The sequence below is a fragment of the Hyla sarda genome, chromosome 4 (genome assembly GCF_029499605.1).
Source record: "Hyla sarda isolate aHylSar1 chromosome 4, aHylSar1.hap1, whole genome shotgun sequence".
NCBI classification, from domain to species: domain Eukaryota; kingdom Metazoa; phylum Chordata; class Amphibia; order Anura; family Hylidae; genus Hyla; species Hyla sarda.
In genome coordinates this window covers 369690280-369710631 of record NC_079192.1, presented here as the reverse complement: position 1 = coordinate 369710631, position 20352 = coordinate 369690280, and the positions used below count along the sequence as shown (strand labels likewise).

The window sequence follows — 20352 nt, the reverse complement described above, 5'->3', positions numbered from 1 at the left end:
AACCTGCAGAAGCCCCACTCCGTGCCAGTTACAGCAAGATATACACATAGAATAAAACTACAATTTCAGGCGAACGGCCGGGCGGATCCGGGCAAGGTAGGGCTCATTGGAATCATATATCTGACAGTTTTCCTTTAAAAGACCTGTATGGACCCTGTGTGCTGGTGTATGCAGTCTGTACAGAGGGCTTTACTGTATGCATGAACTCTTAGGATAAGGGGCATCACTAGGCTTAAACATTTGGGGCCTGTGTCCCAGAGAGAATGTTCAGTGCCCAAATCTCCTGCTGGGAGCATAAAGACATTTACACACAGTGCAGCTTCAGGCAGGGTTGTGCAGCTGTAGACTGTGCTGCCCCTTGCTCTTCCCTAATCCCACCAGGTTGTTTACTATTCTAATTCACCTAAACACCACTAGGTGTCAGTATCACACAAGAAGAGATTTAAAAACACAGCTGGTAAGGCACTTATTTCCAGTTGATGTTCATATTACTGCCAAAGTAACGGTGTGCCACTATATCTTTTGGGCCACTCGAGTGGCTAATGGATAATAGAGCTAAAGCTGACCAAAAATGTTGCTGATTAAAATATTGCAGAAGCCTAAATCCTGACGTTTCGCTGGAGACCCAGCTTCATCAGAGGGCTGTTGGCTACTACTCCAGTAGCCGTCAGTCCTCTGATGAAGCTGGATCTCCAGCGAAACGTCAGGACTTAAGCTTATGTGATATTTTAATCAGCAACGTTTTTTGTCAGCCCTAGCTCTATTATTTATCAGCCATTTGAGTGGCCCAAAAGATATAGTGGCTGACAGGATCCCGGCTGGTAGGAGGTGGATCCTCTGTGCCAGAGAGGGATTGGCGTGGACCGTGCTAGTGGACCGGTTCTAAGTCACTACTGGTGTTCACCAGAGCCCGCCGCAAAGCAGGATGGTCTTGCTGCGGCGGTAGTGACCAGGTCGTATCCACTAGCAACGGCTCAACCTCTCTGACTGCTGAAGATAGGCGCGGTACAAGGGAGTAGACAAAGCAAGGTCGGACGTAGCAGAAGGTCGGGGCAGGCAGCAAGAATCGTAGTCAATAAGGCAAGCAGGAGGTCAAGTACACGGTATGGATAAACACAGTAACGCTTTCACTAGGCTCTAAGGCAACAAGATCCGGCAGGGAAGTGCAGGGACAGAGAACAGATATAGTCTGGGAGCAGGTGGAAGCCAATTAAGCTAATTGGGCCAGGCACCAATCATTGGTGCACTGGCCCTTTAAGTCTCAGGGAGCTGGCGCGCGCGCGCCCTAGAGAGCGGAGCCGCGCACGCCAGCACAATACAGCCGGGGACCGGGACGGGTAAGTGACCTGGGATGCGATTCGCGAGCGGGCGCGTCCCGCTGTGCGAATCGCATCCCCGACGGCCATGACAGTGCAGCGCTCCCGGTCAGCGGGACCGACCGGGGCGCTGCGGAGAGAGAGATGCCGTAAGCGCTCCGGGGAGGAGCGGGGACCCGGAGCGCTAGGCGTAACAGTGGCACACCGTTACTTTGAATATGAACATCAATTGGAAACAAGTGCATAACTAGCTGTGTTTATAAAACCTTGTGTGATACTGACACCTAGTGGTGTTTAGGTGAGTTACTACATCTGTCTTTCACCATTATATTTTAAAGGGGTACTCCCGTGGAAAACATATATTTTTTTAATCAACTGGTGCCAGAAAGTTAAACAGATTTGTAAATTACTTCTATTTAAAAATCTTAATCCTTCCAGTACTTTTTAGGGGCTATGTACTACAGAGGAAATGCTTATCTTTTTAGATTTCACTGATGTCACGACCACAGTGCTCTCTGCTGACCTCTGCTATCCATTTTAGGAACTGTCCAGAGCAGCATATGTTTGCTATGGGGATTTTCTCCTGCTCTGGAAAGTTCTTAAAATGGACAGAGGTGTCAGCAGAGAGCACTGTGGTCATGACATCAGAGAAATCTAAAAAGATAAGCATTTCCTCTGTAGTATATAGCCCCTAAAAAGTACTGGATGGATTAAGATTTTTTAATAGAAGTAATTTACAAATCTGTTTAACTTTCTGGCACCAGTTGATAAAAATAAAAAAAAAGTTTTTCACGGGAGTACCCCTTTAAGTGTTTAATAAAGGTAACATTTTATTACATTTGTTTGGGGGGCCTCTAGTTTAGGGTACCCCTTGGGGGCTGTTCCCTCAATTTGTTGATACTGGTATTACCCTGTTCCCCCTCTAGGGTTTGTTGTTTGGACAGCTTTAGCTCTATTATCCATTAGCCATTCGAGTGGCCCAAAAGATATAGCGGCACACCATTACTTTGGCAGTAATATGAACATCAACTGGAAATAAGTGCCTGACCAGCTGTGTTTTTAAATCTCTTTTTGTGTGATACTGACACCTAGTGGTGTCTAGGTGAATTACCATAATTTCACCATTACATTTTAAGTGTCCAATAAAGGTTATATTTCTTTTTTTTTTTTTTTTTTACCCCTTTGGGGAATATCCCCTAAATTTGTTAATATTGGTAATGTGTAGGAGCACCAAATTTATTAAATGGTCACAGAGCATTTGATACATTTTGTGCAGGTCACATTTTCTTAAATGTCTCTCTTCATATACACCAAAAAGCTCAGCTAAGTCTTGGCTGGTGTAGTTTTAGAGACTATTCCGGGGCTTTGTGCCATTTTTGTGCCTTTTCACAAAAAGGTGCAGTTCATGAAACCTGTCCATATCATGTGTATTGCCAATATCAGTGGATTGCAACTCAAAATCAGCAGAAATGTGTAAGCCCAAAGGCACAAAAAAGGCGCAAATAAACCCTGCTTGCGCCTTTTCTAGACACAAAAAACAGTCTAAAGACAATGATGAATGTCAGCCTGTGTGTCTATGTATATACAGTGTGCATAGGTACATACAGTGTGTGTCTATGTATATACAGTGTGCATAGGTACATACAGTGTGTGTCTATGTATATACAGTGTGCATAGGTACATACAGTGTGTGTCTATGTATATACAGTGTGCATAGGTACATACAGTGTGTGTCTATGTATATACAGTGTGCATAGGTACTGTGGCAGTGTGGCAAGGAAAGGGTGTGTTTCCCTTGCTAACTCTGGAGAATCCACCTGTGGCCTGATTAATGAGGTATCAGGAAGGGAAAGTGTGTTTAAAAGGAAAGGAAACAGAATAGTTGGGGTCTCCCTGGGAAACAGTATGCTGGCTGTTAGAGGGGGAGACACACGGACCCTGTTTAGGTAACACGCAGAAGGCGCTGCGAGTGGTCCAAGAAGCGGTGTGAACTGTGAATAACAGGTTGCAGGAGACACATGTTTAACTGGCTGAGGGTAGCTCACCAGTCCATAGTCAGGACATGCTGATATGTGTAGTCAGTGACCAGACGGTCTAGGACTTTATTTTGTTTCTGTTTATGTTTTGATTTACCTGCAACCTGTGGAAATAAAGCTGGCGAGGAGCCAGACTTGTATGCGGAACTGTGGTCTGTGGTGTTATTGTGAGGAACGTGTCCCGTGGCAAGTGACCAGGACTATCCCAGAGCTAATCCCCAAGGAGGAATCCTTACAGTACATACAGTGTGTCTATGTATATACAGTGTGCATAGGTACATGCAGTGTGTGTCTATGTATATACAGTGTGCATAGGTACATACAGTGTGTGTCTGTATATACAGTGTGCATAGGTACATACAGTGTGTGTGTCTATGTATATACAGTGTGCATAGGTACATACAGTGTGTGTCTATGTATATACAGTGTGCATAGGTACATACAGTGTGTGTCTATGTATATACAGTGTGAATAGGTACATACAGTGTGTGCCTATGTATATACAGTGTGCATAGGTACATACAGTGTGTGTGTCTATGTATATACAGTGTGCATAGGTACATACAGTGTGTGTGTCTATGTATATACAGTGTGCATAGGTACATACAGTGTGTGTCTATGTATATACAGTGTGCATAGGTACTGTGGCAGTGTGGCAAGGAAAGGGTGTGTTTCCCTTGCTAACTCTGGAGAATCCACCTGTGGCCTGATTAATGAGGTATCAGGAAGGGAAAGTGTGTTTTAAAGGAAAGGAAACAGAATAGTTGGGGTCTCCCTGGGAAACAGTATGCTGGCTGTTAGAGGGGGAGACACACGGACCCTGTTTAGGTAACACGCAGAAGGCGCTGCGAGTGGTCCAAGAAGCGGTGTGAACTGTGAATAACAGGTTGCAGGAGACACATGTTTAACTGGCTGAGGGTAGCTCACCAGTCCATAGTCAGGACATGCTGATATGTGTAGTCAGTGACCAGACGGTCTAGGACTTTATTTTGTTTCTGTTTTGATTTACCTGCAACCTGTGGAAATAAAGCTGGCGAGGAGCCAGACTTGTATGCGGAACTGTGGTCTGTGGTGTTATTGTGAGGAACGTGTCCCGTGGCAAGTGACTAGGACGATCCCAGAGCTAATCCCCAAGGAGGAATCTTTACAGTACATACAGTGTGTCTATGTATATACAGTGTGCATAGGTACATGCAGTGTGTGTCTATGTATATACAGTGTGCATAGGTACATACAGTGTGTGTCTATGTATATACAGTGTGCATAGGTACATACAGTGTGTGTCTATGTATATACAGTGTGCATAGGTACATACAGTGTGTGTCTATGTACATACAGTGTGCATAGGTACATACAGTGTGTGCCTATGTATATACAGTGTGCATAGGTACATACAGTGTGTGTGTCTATGTATATACAGTGTGCATAGGTACATACAGTGTGTGTGTCTATGTATATACAGTGTGCATAGGTACATACAGTGTGTGTGTCTATGTATATACAGTGTGCATAGGTACATACAGTGTGTGTGTCTATGTATATACAGTGTGCATAGGTACATACAGTGTGTGTGTCTATGTATATACAGTGTGCATAGGTACATACAGTGTGTGTGTCTATGTATATACAGTGTGCATAGGTACATACAGTGTGTGTGTCTATGTATATACAGTGTGCATAGGTACATACAGTGTGTGCCTATGTATATACAGTGTGGGGAGCTTTATCATTAGGTGTCTATTGTATACACAGATCTACACTACTTGTCTAATTTACACTCTTGCTTCAGATTTACAAAAGTTGTGCACGTTCTTTGATAAATTTTGTGCAAATATAGAACCCCCCCCCCCCCTCGCTCTTCCGTACACTCCTTCTCTACCGCACACTTCACAGAGCTGTGGCATTTTCCCGCAGTACACTGCTCACATAGCTAGAAGTGCTGGAGCAGCAGTGTGCGCCGAACAAAACTCTGCACAATAGTAAAATCATAAATGTTTATAATGTACACAGAGGGGGAGATTCTCAAAGAATTTTGCGTAAAAAAAATAAATAATAATAATTTGGCGCCAAAAGTATTGACCACATTTTCAAAGAGCTTTGTGCCGCGGTTTACACTGTTCACGTCAGTTTTGTAAAAGTGGGCGTGTCCACGTATATTGTCTGCTTTACATGATATTTTCAAAGGGGCGAGAGTCCAGTTTACATAAAAAATTTCACACCAGCTTTTTGATGTGGACTTCTCATGGGACAGGCTTTGCCCATGGTGGGAGTTATAGTCCAGGGGCTGAGAGGCAGATAACAGCAGGTTATTCTCCAGAGACCCGCTTCGATCCGCATTTATTAACTGTAAAATCCGGCGGCTCATGCGGCTACACTGCGCTGCCCACCGGCTCCTGCATACAGCTGTCACATTTCATAATCCCCGCCCGGGAGAAGGGAGCTCTGATTGGTGATTATGAATTATGAGCAGTATATACAGGAGCCTGGAGCCGACGGGGAGTGCAGTGAAGCCGTATGTGCCGCCGGTTTGTCAACTTAATAAATGTGGATCGCAGCGGGTCTCAGCAGAATGACCTGCTGCGATCTGAACTTCAGCCCCTGGACTATAACTCCCATCATGGATAGTCTGTCCCGTGATGGGAGTAGTTGTAGTACCGCAGCCCTGAGGGATGGCACTTGCACATCCCCGGCTGCGGGACTGTTAGGACTACTACTCCCAGCATGGACAGACTCAGTTTATGATGGGAGTTATAGTCCAGGGGCTGAGGTGCAGATCGCAGCAGGTCATTCTGCTGAGACCCAATGTAATCTGCATTTATTAAGTTAACAATCCGGAGGCACATGCAGCTACGCTGCTATTCACCAATCAGAGCTCCCGTCTCCCGAGCGGGGATTATGAAATGTGACAGCTGTATACAGGAGCTGGCGGGCAGCGTAGTGCAGCCACATATGCTGCCGGTTTTTACAGTTAATAAATGCAGATCACAGCGGGTCTCTGGAGAATGACCTGCTGCGATCTGCACCTCAGCCCCTGGACTATAACTCCCATCATGGGCAGAGTCTGTCCATGACGGAGTAGTAGTCCTAACTCCCAAAATAGTCCTGCAGCCAGGGGGGGATGTGCAAGTGCCGTCTCTCAGCGCCAGGGACAGACTCTGTCCCATGATGGGAGTAGTTGTAGTTAAGCAGTGTTGAGGGATGCTCCTGCATCCCCCGTCTGTCTCGGTAGAACACTTTCCTACTTGTCCTTTTTGGTGGTGTATTTTTGATTTAAAAAAAACGTATTTGCGCCAAAAAATGCATCTAAACAAAAAAAATGCACATGATAAATTAGTATCCACTGTAGAATGCATTCCACAATTCACAAAAAAATTGAGCACTAGATTTTTGCTCTATCAAAAAAGATGCAATGAAAGTCACTGCGCAAAAAGGGATAAACTCAATGATAAATTTCCCCCTGTGTGCATAGGTACATACAGTGTGTGTATAGGTATATACGGTAAAATATACACTGGCATAAAACAGACCAAGTGTGGCAATCAGTCTATGTCTGGTCCATATCACTTATGGCTATGTAGCGGTTTACATTTACCGTATATACTCGAGTATAGGCCGAGTTTTTCAGCACGATTTTTCGTGCTGAAAACACCCCCCTCGGCTTATACTCGAGTGAACTCCCCCACCCGCAGTGGTCTTCAACCTGCGGACCTCCAGAGGTTTCAAAACTACAACTCCCAGCAAGCCCGGGCAGCCATCGGCTGTCCGGGCTTGCTGGGAGTTGTAGTTTTGAAACCTCCGGAGGTCCGCAGGTTGAAGACCACTGCGGCCTTCAACATCATCCAGCCCCCTCTCACCCCCCTTTAGTTCTGAGTACTCACCTCCGCTCGGCGCTGGTCCGGTCCTGCAGGACTGTCCGGTGAGGAGGTGGTCCGGTGGGATAGTGTTCCGGGCTGCTATCTTCACCGGGGAGGCCTCTTCTAAGCGCTTCGGGCCCGGCCTCAGAATAGTCACGTTGCCGTGACAACGACGCAGAGGTGCGTTCATTGCCAACGTAATTCTGCGTCATTGTCAAGGCAACGCCTCTATTCCGGGCCGGAAGCGCGGAGAAGAGGCGCCCCCGGTGAAGATAGCAGCCCGGACCACCTCCTCACCGGACCACCTCCTCACCGGACAGCCCTGCAGGACCGGACCAGCGCCGAGCGGAGGTGAGTACTCAGAACTAAAGGGGGTGAGAGGGGGCTGGATGATGTTGAAGGCCGCAGTGGTCTTCAACCTGCGGACCTCCGGAGGTTTCAAAACTACAACTCCCAGCAAGCCCGGACAGCCGATGGCTGCCCGGGCTTGCTGGGAGTTGTAGTTTTGAAACCTCTGGAGGTCCGCAGGTTGAAGACCACTGAGGGCGAATGATGAGAAGAGGATGATGAAGGGGGGGTGTGGGGATGATGAAGGGGGGTGGGGATGATAAGGGGATGATGAAGGGGGGATGTGTGGGATGATAAGGGGATGATGAAGGGGGGATGTGCGGGATGATAAGGGGATGATGAAGGGGGGATGTGCGGGATGATAAGGGGATGATGAAGGGGGGATGTGTGGGATGATGACAAGGGGATGATGAAGGGGGGATGTGTGGGATGATAAGGGGATGATGAAGGGGGGATGTGTGGGATGATGAGGATGATGAAGGGGGGATGTGTGGGATGATGACAAGGGGATGATGATGAGGATGTTAATGACGGGTCTGGATGATGACAGGGGGGGATGAGGTATTTCCCACCCTAGGCTTATACTCGAGTCAATAACTTTTCCTGGGATTTTGGGTTGAAATTAGGGGTCTCGGCTTATACTCGGGTCGGCTTATACTCGAGTATATACGGTAAATACCTTTTTAATGGTTTCCAAATATATATCGGTGATAGAGCCCCAAAACATCATGTGAATTGGGCCAAAGGAAAAAGAACAAAATAACCACCTCCCCTTGTTGTAAGCCAAAAAGATAGCAAGTGGAGGAAGACTCACAGTTAATTCACATGTGATGTCAATTTATGGCACAGATAAATCCACACAAAATATGCAGGTCCTAAATCCACTGCTGGATGGGTATTCACTGTGAACTTGCTGTATAAATGTGAAACTTCCAACAAATATGCATCCAGCACTGCATGCATGACCTGCAGATATTGTGTGACGGTAAATCACTGCACCAATTGTGCAAGTTCTCCCACTTAAAAAGATGAGAGGCCTGCAATTTTCCTCATAGGTATACCTCAACTATGAGAGACAGAATGAGAAAAAAAATCCATAAAATCACATTGTCTGATTTTTTTTAGAATTTACTTGCAAATTATGGTGGAATAGAAGTATTTGGTCACCTACAAACAAGCAAGACTTCTGGCTCTCACAGATCTGTTACTTCTTCTTTAAGAGTCTCCTCTATCCTCCACTCGTTACCTGTATTAATGGCACCTGTTTGAACTTGTTATCAGTATAAAAGACACCTGTCCACAACCTCAGTCACACTCCAAACTCCACTATGGCCAAGACCAAAGAGCTGTCCAAGGACACCAGAAACAAAATGATGGACCTGTACCAGGCTGGGAAGACTGACTCTTCAGTAGGCATGCATCTTGGTGTGAATAAATCAACTGTGGGAGCAATTATTATAAAATGGAAGACATGCAAGACCACTGATAATCTCCCTAGATCTGGGGCTCCATGCAAGATCTCACCCTGTGGTGTCAAAATGATTACAAGAACGGTGAGCAAAAATCCCAGAACCACACATGGGGACCTAGTGAATGACCTGCAGAGAGCTGGGACCAAAGTAACAAAGGCTACCATCAGTAACACACTATGCCGCCATGGACTCAAATCATGCAGTGTCAGACGTGTCCCTCTGCTTAACCCAGTACATGTCCGGGCCCATCTGAAGTTTGCTAGAGAGCATTTGGAGGATCCAGCAGAGGATTGGGAGAATGTCATATGGTCAGATGAAAACAAAGTAGAACGTTTTGGTAAAAACTCAACTCGTCGTGTTTGGAGGAGAAAGAATGCTGAGTTGCATCAAAAGAATACCATACCTACTGTGAAGCATGGGGGTGGAAACATCATGCTTCAGGGCTGTTTTTGCAAAGGAACCAGGACGATACCGTATAAATGAAAGAATGAATAGGGCCATATATTGTGAAATTTTGAGTGAAAACCTCCTTCCATCAGCAAGGGCATTGAAGATGAAACGTGGCTGGGTCTTTCAGCATGACAATGACCCCACACACCCCGCCCGGGCAATGAAGGAGTGACTTCATAAGAAGCATTTCAAGGTCCTGGTGTGGCCTAGCCAGTCTCCAGATTTCAACCCCATATAAATCCTTTGGAGGGAGTTGAAAGACTGTGTTGCCCAGCGACAGCCCCAAAACATCACTGCTCTAGAGGAGATCTGCATGGAGGAATGGCCAAAATACCAGCAACAGTGTGTGAAAACCTTGTGAAGGCTTACAGAAAACGTTTGACCTCTGTTATTGCCAACAAAGGGTATATAACTGTCACGATGCCGGCTGGCAGGTAGTGGATCCTCTGTGCCAGAGAGGGATTGGCGTGGACCGTGCTAGTGGATCGGTTCTAAGTCACTACTGGTTTTCACCAGAGCCCGCCGCAAAGCGGGATGGTCTTGCTGCGGCGGTAGTGACCAGGTCGTATCCACTAGCAACGGCTCAACCTCTCTGACTGCTGAAGATAGGCGCGGTACAAGGGAGTAGACAGAAGCAAGGTCGGACGTAGCAGAAGGTCGGGGCAGGCAGCAAGGATCGTAGTCGGGGGCAACGGCAGGAGGTCTGGAACACAGGCTAGGAACACACAAGGAAACGCTTTCACTGGCACAATGGCAACAAGATCCGGCGAGGGAGTGAAGGGGAAGTGAGGTATAAATAGGGAGTGCACAGGTGAACACACTAATTGGAACCACTGCGCCAATCAGCGGCGCAGTGGCCCTTTAAATCACAGAGACCCGGCGCGCGCGCGCCCTAGGGAGCGGGGCCGCGCGCGCCGGGACAGGACAGACGGAGAGCGAGTCAGGTACGGGAGCCGGGATGCGCATCGCGAGCGGGCGCTACCCGCATCGCGAATCGCATCCCGGCTGGAGACGGTATCGCAGCGCACCGGGTCAGTGGAGCTGCCCGGAGCGCTGCGGTAGCGAGAGAGAAGCGAGCGCTCCGGGGAGGAGCGGGGACCCGGAGCGCTCGGCGTAACAGTACCCCCCCCCTTGGGTCTCCCCCTCTTCTTAGAGCCTGAGAACCTGAGGAGCAGACTTTTGTCTAGGATGTTGTCCTCAGGTTCCCAGGATCTCTCTTCAGGTCCACAGCCCTCCCAATCCACCAAAAAGAACCTTTTTCCTCTGACCGTCTTGGAGGCCAGTATCTCTTTCACTGAGAAGACGTCAGAAGAACTGGAGACAGGAGTGGGAGAAACTAATTTGGGAGAGAAACGGTTGATGATGAGTGGTTTAAGAAGAGAGACATGAAAGGCATTAGGAATACGGAGAGAAGGAGGAAGAAGAAGTTTGTAAGAGACAGGATTAATTTGGCACAAGACTTTGAAAGGACCAAGATAGCGTGGACCCAGTTTGTAACTGGGGACACGAAAGCGGACATATTTAGCGGAGAGCCATACCTTGTCTCCGGGAGCAAAAATGGGGGGAGCTCTTCTTTTCTTATCGGCAAACTTTTTCATGCGAGATGAAGCCTGTAAAAGAGAATCTTGGGTCTCTTTCCATATGGTGGAAAGATCACGAGTCACTTCATCTACAGCGGGCAAACCAGAGGGCAAGGGAGTAGGGAGGGGGGAAGAGGGTGACGGCCGTACACCACGAAAAATGGGGATTTGGAGGAAGATTCAGAGACTCTAAAGTTATACGAGAATTCGGCCCATGGTAGAAGATCTGCCCAATCATCCTGGCGGGAGGAAACAAAATGTCGTAAATAATCACCCAAGACCTGGTTAATTCTTTCTACTTGTCCATTGGATTGAGGATGATATGCAAAAGAAAAGTTTAAATTAATCTTGAGTTGTTTACAGAGAGCCCTCCAGAATTTTGACACGAATTGGACGCCTCTATCCGAGACTATCTGTGTGGGCAACCCGTGAAGACGAAAAATGTGTACAAAAAATTGTTTAGCCAACTGAGGCGCTGAAGGAAGACCAGGAAGAGGGATGAAATGTGCCATCTTGGAGAATCGATCAACGACCACCCAAACAACAGTGTTGCCACGGGATGGGGGTAGGTCTGTAATAAAATCCATACCAATCAGAGACCAAGGCTGTTCGGGGACAGGCAGAGGATGAAGAAAACCAGCGGGCTTCTGGCGAGGAGTCTTATCCCGGGCACAGACAGTGCAGGCTCGCACAAAGTCCACGACATCCGTCTCCAGAGTCGGCCACCAATAGAAGCGAGAGATGAGTTGCACAGATTTCTTGATGCCTGCATGACCTGCGAGATGGGAGGAGTGACCCCATTTGAGGATTCCGAGGCGTTGGCGTGGAGAGATGAAGGTCTTTCCTGGAGGAGTTTGCCTGATGGAGGCTGGAGAAGTGGAAATCAGGCAGTCAGGAGGAATGATGTGTTGCGGAGAGAGTTCAACTTCCGAGGCATCCGAGGAACGAGAGAGAGCATCGGCCCTAATGTTCTTATCGGCAGGCCGAAAGTGAATTTCAAAATTAAATCGGGCAAAGAACAGAGACCACCTGGCCTGGCGAGGATTCAGCCGTTGGGCAGACTGGAGATAGGAGAGGTTCTTGTGATCGGTGTAAATAATAACTGGAAATCTTGATCCCTCCAGCAGATGCCTCCATTCCTCAAGTGCTAATTTAATGGCTAGAAGCTCTCGATCCCCGATGGAGTAGTTCCTCTCCGCCGGAGAGAAGGTCCTAGAAAAAAAACCACAAGTAACAGCATGCCCGGAAGAATTTTTTTGTAGAAGGACCGCTCCAGCTCCTACAGAGGAGGCATCAACCTCCAATAGGAAGGGTTTAGATGGGTCAGGTCTGGAGAGCACGGGAGCCGAAGAAAAGGCAGACTTGAGCCGTTTAAAGGCGTCTTCCGCTTGAGGAGGCCAAGACTTGGGATTGGCATTTTTTTTGGTTAAAGCCACGATAGGGGCCACAACGGTAGAAAAATGTGGAATAAATTGCCTGTAATAATTGGCGAACCCCAAAAAACGTTGGATAGCACGGAGTCCGGAGGGGCGTGGCCAATCTAAGACGGCAGAGAGTTTGTCTGGATCCATTTGTAGTCCCTGGCCAGAGACCAAGTATCCTAGGAAAGGAAGAGATTGGCATTCAAACAGACATTTCTCTATCTTGGCATAAAGTTGATTGTCACGAAGTCTCTGAAGAACCATACGGACATGCTGGCGGTGTTCTTCTAGATTGGCAGAAAAAATCAGGATATCGTCCAGATATACAACAACACAGGAGTATAAGAGATCACGAAAAATTTCATTAACAAAGTCTTGGAAGACGGCAGGGGCGTTGCACAGGCCAAAGGGCATGACCAGATACTCAAAGTGTCCATCTCTAGTGTTAAATGCCGTTTTCCATTCATCCCCCTCTCTGATGCGGATGAGATTATAAGCACCTCTTAAGTCCAGTTTGGTAAAGATGTGGGCACCTTGGAGGCGATCAAAGAGTTCAGAGATGAGGGGTAGGGGGTAGCGGTTCTTTACCGTGATTTTATTAAGACCGCGGTAGTCAATGCAAGGACGTAGAGAGCCATCTTTTTTGGACACAAAGAAAAATCCGGCTCCGGCAGGAGAGGAGGATTTACGGATAAAGCCTTTTTTTAAATTTTCCTGGATGTACTCCGACATAGCAAGAGTCTCTGGGGCGGACAGAGGATAGATTCTGCCCCGGGGTGGAGTAGTGCCCGGGAGGAGGTCAATAGGACAATCATAAGGCCTGTGAGGAGGTAGAGTCTCAGCTTGTTTTTTGCAAAAAACATCCGCAAAGTCCATATAGGCCTTAGGGAGACCGGTTACAGGGGGAACCACAGAGTCACGGCAAGGGGTACTGGGAACCGGTTTTAGGCAGTCCTTGAAACAAGAGGGCCCCCAACTCTTGATCTCCCCAGTGGACCAATCCAGGGTTGGGGAATGGAGTTGAAGCCAGGGTAGTCCAAGGAGGATTTCGGAAGTGCAATTGGGGAGGACCAAAAATTCAATCTTCTCGTGATGAGGTCCGATGCACATTAGAAGGGGCTCCGTGCGGAAACGTATGGTACAGTCCAATCTTTCATTGTTTACACAATTGATGTAGAGGGGTCTGGCGAGACTGGTCACTGGGATGTTGAACCTGTTGACGAGAGAGGCCAAAATAAAATTTCCTGCAGATCCGGAATCCAAGAAGGCCATAGTAGAGAAGGAGAAGGCAGAGGCAGATATCCGCACAGGCACAGTAAGACGTGGAGAAGCAGAGTAGACATCAAGGACTGTCTCACCTTTGTGCGGAGTCAGCGTACGTCTTTCCAGGCGGGGAGGACGGATAGGACAATCCTTCAGGAAGTGTTCGGTACTGGCACAGTACAGGCAGAGATTCTCCATGCGGCGTCGAGTCCTCTCTTGAGGTGTCAGGCGAGACCGGTCGACCTGCATAGCCTCCACGGCGGGAGGCACAGGAACGGATTGCAGGGGACCAGAGGAGAGAGGAGCCGGGGAGAAAAAACGCCTTGTGCGAACAAAGTCCATATCCTGGCGGAGCTCCTGACGCCTTTCGGAAAAACGCATGTCAATGCGAGTGGCAAGATGGATGAGTTCATGTAGGTTAGCAGGGATTTCTCGTGCGGCCAGAACATCTTTAATGTTGCTGGATAGGCCTTTTTTAAAGGTCGCGCAGAGGGCCTCATTATTCCAGGATAATTCTGAAGCAAGAGTACGGAATTGTACGGCGTACTCGCCAACGGAAGAATTACCCTGGACCAGGTTCAACAGGGCAGTCTCAGCAGAAGAGGCTCGGGCAGGTTCCTCAAAGACACTTCGAATTTCCGAGAAGAAGGAGTGTATAGAGGCAGTGACGGGGTCATTGCGGTCCCAGAGCGGTGTGGCCCATGACAGAGCTTTTCCAGACAGAAGGCTGACTACGAAAGCCACCTTAGACCTTTCAGTAGGAAACTGGTCCGACATCATCTCCAAGTGCAGGGAACATTGGGAAAGAAAGCCACGGCAGAATTTAGAGTCCCCATCAAATTTATCCGGCAAGGATAGTCGTAGACCAGAAGCGGCCACTCGCTGCGGAGGAGGTGCAGGAGCTGGCGGAGGAGATGATTGCTGAAGCTGTGGTAGTAGCTGCTGTAGCATCACGGTCAGTTGAGACAGCTGTTGGCCTTGTTGCGCTATCTGTTGTGACTGCTGGGCGACCACCGTGGTGAGGTCGGCGACAACTGGCAGAGGAACTTCAGCGGGATCCATGGCCGGATCTACTGTCACGATGCCGGCTGGCAGGTAGTGGATCCTCTGTGCCAGAGAGGGATTGGCGTGGACCGTGCTAGTGGATCGGTTCTAAGTCACTACTGGTTTTCACCAGAGCCCGCCGCAAAGCGGGATGGTCTTGCTGCGGCGGTAGTGACCAGGTCGTATCCACTAGCAACGGCTCAACCTCTCTGACTGCTGAAGATAGGCGCGGTACAAGGGAGTAGACAGAAGCAAGGTCGGACGTAGCAGAAGGTCGGGGCAGGCAGCAAGGATCGTAGTCGGGGGCAACGGCAGGAGGTCTGGAACACAGGCTAGGAACACACAAGGAAACGCTTTCACTGGCACAATGGCAACAAGATCCGGCGAGGGAGTGAAGGGGAAGTGAGGTATAAATAGGGAGTGCACAGGTGAACACACTAATTGGAACCACTGCGCCAATCAGCGGCGCAGTGGCCCTTTAAATCGCAGAGACCCGGCGCGCGCGCGCCCTAGGGAGCGGGGCCGCGCGCGCCGGGACAGGACAGACGGAGAGCGAGTCAGGTACGGGAGCCGGGATGCGCATCGCGAGCGGGCGCTACCCGCATCGCGAATCGCATCCCGGCTGGAGACAGTATCGCAGCGCACCGGGTCAGTGGAGCTGCCCGGAGCGCTGCGGTAGCGAGAGAGAAGCGAGCGCTCCGGGGAGGAGCGGGGACCCGGAGCGCTCGGCGTAACAGTACCCCCCCCCCCTTGGGTCTCCCCCTCTTCTTAGAGCCTGAGAACCTGAGGAGCAGACTTTTGTCTAGGATGTTGTCCTCAGGTTCCCAGGATCTCTCTTCAGGTCCACAGCCCTCCCAATCCACCAAAAAGAACCTTTTTCCTCTGACCGTCTTGGAGGCCAGTATCTCTTTCACTGAGAAGACGTCAGAAGAACCGGAGACAGGAGTGGGAGAAACTAATTTGGGAGAGAAACGGTTGATGATGAGTGGTTTAAGAAGCGCTCGGCGTAACAATAACAAAGTATTGAGATGAACTTTTGTTATTGACCAAATACTTATTTTCCACCATAATTTGCTAATAAATTCTTTAAAAATTAGACAATGTTATTTGATGGAATTTTTTATCTCATTATGTCTCTTATAGTTGACCTATGATGAAAATTACAGGCCTCTCTCATCTTTTTAAGTGGGATAACTTGCACAATTGGTGGCTGACTAAATACTTTTTTGTCCCACTGTATTTTTTTGTGTTTTTTCTTTTTGCCTTGAAAAAAACTGGATTATATAAAATAGTATGGGGCTGAGCTCCTGCTAGCAAAATACAAATACAATTTTGTGTTTAGGGTCCTGCTGTTGTAAAAATGTAACAGAGGGCTTGTGCCCGGATGTTTGAGGTTCCTAGCAATGCCCCTGCTTAGAATGATCATAATCTGCCAATATCCAACTAAGAGTTGTGCTTTTTATAATAATTGTGTACAGCGATACAAGAGAGTTAAAAGTCTGTAGTAGCAATTGCTCCTTAAGGTGGCCACCGTGGCCATACACTTTCAATGTTTGTTTGGCTGACAACTGTCTCTCTCGATCTCCCCATACACATAATTGTTCAGCAAGGCTGAATGTTCATATGTTGTCTATAGAGAGAAGGGTAAACCGCTGCCAGACAGCTCCGGTGACAGATCTCTTCAAGAACAATAAGGTCTGGCAGTTGAATGACCCTTCACTCCCCCAACTTTAATCCCTCGACCCTTCACTTCCCCTGATGTCAAAGGAACGTTGAGAAGCAACCGAACACTTTACAGTTAGCCTAACCACTGTAGTTGACTAGATCAGTCTACTTTTTAGTTGGAGGTTTACAATAGGAAGACATAAATAACCTAACCTTTTCACAATAATAAACTCAAATAGAACAATTTCATCCACTATTGTGGTAATTATTATATTTCATGTTTTCATTTGCTCGTGTTCTCGTCTGATCACATACGAATGTGTATTCTGCAAATTTCTTACATAAATAGTAATGGTTTTGTCTCTTGATGTGTATAGGATGCCGAAGAAGAACCTATCTGGCAGTGTCAGGTCCGTTATGTGACATTTATGGGAATTGGAAAGGACCCACACACATTTGCCTTAATCGTGGATACAGGCGGTAGACAGTGTTTCCAGTGCACAGTGTTTTGGTGCGAACCTGATGCTGGGCATGTATCCGAGGCTGTGCAGGCAGCATGTATGGTGAGTGTTGTTACTATTTCTATGTCGTAAAGATGTTTGCCATTTGTTACATCTCTTCACCACCATGTATGATGTCATAGAGCTGGTGACATGGCCTGTATTAAACATTTAAACAAGGTGATGTTTTTAAAAAGGTTCCATAGTTGTTTCACATTGACCATAGTGGAATATAACCGTAATGTCATGTAATTTGATACGTTGTCACTAGATGGAAGAATGTCTTAAAAGAGCCCTACAATTTACACTAAAAAATGTCACTGTACATGTATAGAATGTATAATTAATTTACTCGGTTGCCCTCCTTTTCTGTCTTGCTCTCCCAGTTTTTTAAGTCACTATGTGCACAATGGGGGGGGGGGGGGACTTTGTCAAGGCTTGTAAGGGTGCGTTCACACTGAATAATTCAAGAGTAATTTTCTCTTGAATTCTCCGCTCCAAATTAATGCACATCTCCTCTGCACATTGACTTTAATGATTTTTCCGCTGTCCTGTTCACACTGCAGAATTTCCGCAAGCAGAATTCCGACGCTGTATTCCTTTCCGATTGAAGAAAAATGTTCATTCTTCAAGCAGAATTTGCGAGTAGAATCCAATAGAAGTCAATGGTAAAAAATGTTTCCGCATGACATCATTTTCAAGCGGAATTCAGAAATGTAGAATTAAATAGCCTCCTCCTTCATTCCTCTTCATTTCCGCATGGAAATTCCGCTCGAATTCCACTTGATGGATAAAATTACAAAAGACAACAATTTCCTGACCAAAATTATTCCTTGTGAATTCCTCTTGAATTCCTCAGTGTGAACATACCCTAAGCCATTCATCTGAAAGAAAAAAGGTAACAAACATTTTATGTAAGCCTCATGTTGCTAAAAGTGATGCAGCTTTGTTGTTGTTTTTCTGTAACATTTGTACCTCCTCATACAGAGGGGCACAGCTTTGGTCTGAAAGGCTTACATTTAGGGAGGTCTGAAAGGCTTAGGGACATTTAGGGAGTTTTTATCAAAATCTTGGTAGTGGAAAAAATTACCTTTAACCAGGCGCTCGGGGATCCAAGGAGATCTCACAACCAAGTCATAGAGGTGGATATAAATTCAAGCTTTATTAGTATACAACAGCGCGTTTTGGGGTTAGCATACCCCTTCTTCAGATTGACAGATTTGTACAATACAGTGCAACAGAGGGCTTTTTATACACACATTGATTGAAAACAAAATGGTGGCAGGGTCACAAGGTCAGGATGGGAGGTACGGCAATAACAATAAAAAATGCAGAGAAACTGGAAACTGGATGTTTAGATCGACTTTTGTGCTTCTTACCTATACATAGGGATAACAGTAACTTCAAATGAAAGGAAAATAATGTACTTTATTAAATAATATAAAGGAGAGGTGTATTACTTAATCCGGTTCATATACTAAATGGAGGCTTGATGCGCACTCGCTGTGAACATAGCTGTGCGCTCCACGGCATGTAAACAGTGGCCGCATGTCTCCGCATCTAAACATCCAGTTTCCAGTTTCTTCGCATTTTTTATTGTTATTGCCATACCTCCCATCCTGACCACGTGACCCTGCCACCATTTTGTTTTCAATCAATGTGTGTATAAAAAGCCCTCTGTTGCACTGTATTGTACAAATCTGTCAATCTGAAGAAGGGGTATGCTAACCCCGAAACGCGTTGTTGTATACTAATAAAGCTTGAATTTATATCCACCTCCATGACTTGGTTGTGAGATCTCCTTGGTTCCCTGAACGCCTGGTTAAAGGAAATTTTTTCCACTACCAAGTTCACCAACAGAATCTCCCTTTGGATCCATCGTGAAGACCTGCGGGCTTGCACGGATTCCTCTAATATTACCTCAGACTGAGGTTATATGCGTATATAATATACGCTCCAGGTGAGCGTCCATTCATCAGACCCCCTACTTGTCCCCACTTTATGTGGGGTTTTGATTCAATATTTAGGGTAATGCACTAGGAGCCTCCTTGGGCCTTCTCTTTTTTCTTTGTTTACAGTTTATCAAAATCTGTCCAGAGGAAAAGTTGCTGAGTTCCCCATAGCAACCAATCAGGTCGCTTCTTTGATTTTTCAGAGGCCCTTTTTTTTATTTATTTTTATTTTTTTTTAATGAAAGAAGCAATCTGATTGGTTGCTATGGGCAACTCAGCAACTCTTCCTTTGAACAGGTTTGGATAAATCTCCCCCAAGTATTACATGTAACTTTTTAAAAAGTCACCTAATTCTTGTGAAACTCCACTCCATTCAATGAGTGGCATAAACAAACACAAGATGAAAAAGTGCATTGAAAAATATTTCACCAATTCATTAAACATCGTGCGACAATAGGCCTGGGGTGGGCTTTTTTTGGGCCCAGGCCTGGGGTGGGCTGGGGAGAGGGGGGTTAATGCTGCCACGGGGTGAGGGGTTAACGCTACCACTGCCATGGGGTAAGGGGTAACTTAACCCCTCACCCCATGGCAGCGGCAGCGTTAACCTCTCACCCCGCGGCAGCGATAACGCTGCCGCTGCCATGGGCTGAGGGGTTAAGTTACCCCTCACCCCATGGCAGCGGTAGCCTTAACCCCTCACCCCGCGGCAGCATTAACGCTGCCGCGGGGTGAGGGGTTAAAGCCCCGCTGTCAAGTGAGTAATGTACTTTACATACTCACCAGCTCCTCGCGTGGCGTCTTCCTCTCCCGGCGGCGCTCCTCAACTGAGGCGCAGACCGGCGATGTCTCACTGTCATGTGACATTACATTGTCACATGACAGTGAGGATCCCCACGGCCCCGGAAGAAGAGACTCCGCTCCGATGGCACCAGGGCAGGTAAGTAAACCGACGACGCCGTGACGGCGGCTCACTGCCTCAGATCATTCCGGGACACTGCATTGTCCTGGAATAAGGGTGACTGGGACCCGGGACAGACTCGCGGAGCCGCGGCAAAGGAGTAAAAGAGCCGCGGGTTGCCAACCCCTGGGATAGGGAATACATTTTTCAGGACTGGACTACTCCTTTAATACACAAGATAAGGGGAGCCTGGATATTTTTCTGGAAACAAGATAAATGTGGATGGAATGTTGATCCAGGGATTTATTCTGATAATAATGGAGTCGGGACAATTGGCATGGGTTTTTTTTTGCAGGGTTTTTTCCCCCCTTCTTCAAGAACAACACAGTAGGGTTTTAGGTTGAACTTGATGTCCAGGTTCATGTTTAGGTTGAACTTGAGTCTTTTTCAACCTTACAAACAATATCACTATGTATATGTAAGTGACGAGGTCTGCGCCTACGCTACATCTGGTTAATACAGCCAGTTTAAGGCAACCATGTTTAGTGAGTAA

At 47.2% G+C, this 20352-nt stretch overlaps 1 protein-coding gene and 1 long non-coding RNA gene across 2 annotated transcripts in view; one reads left to right on the top strand and one right to left on the bottom strand.

Annotated features, from left to right (window-relative positions):
• LOC130267261 (uncharacterized) overlaps positions 1 to 20352 on the bottom strand; it is a 54526-nt gene that overhangs the window by 16838 nt on the left and 17336 nt on the right. The gene's annotated exons all lie outside the window — the stretch shown is intronic.
• Positions 1 to 20352, top strand: part of APBB3 (amyloid beta precursor protein binding family B member 3) — a 129621-nt gene that overhangs the window by 107301 nt on the left and 1968 nt on the right. The window contains exon 11 of the mRNA XM_056516707.1: positions 16827 to 17012. Coding sequence (XP_056372682.1) covers positions 16827 to 17012 — 186 coding nt within the window. The remainder of the gene's footprint in view (positions 1 to 16826; positions 17013 to 20352) is intronic.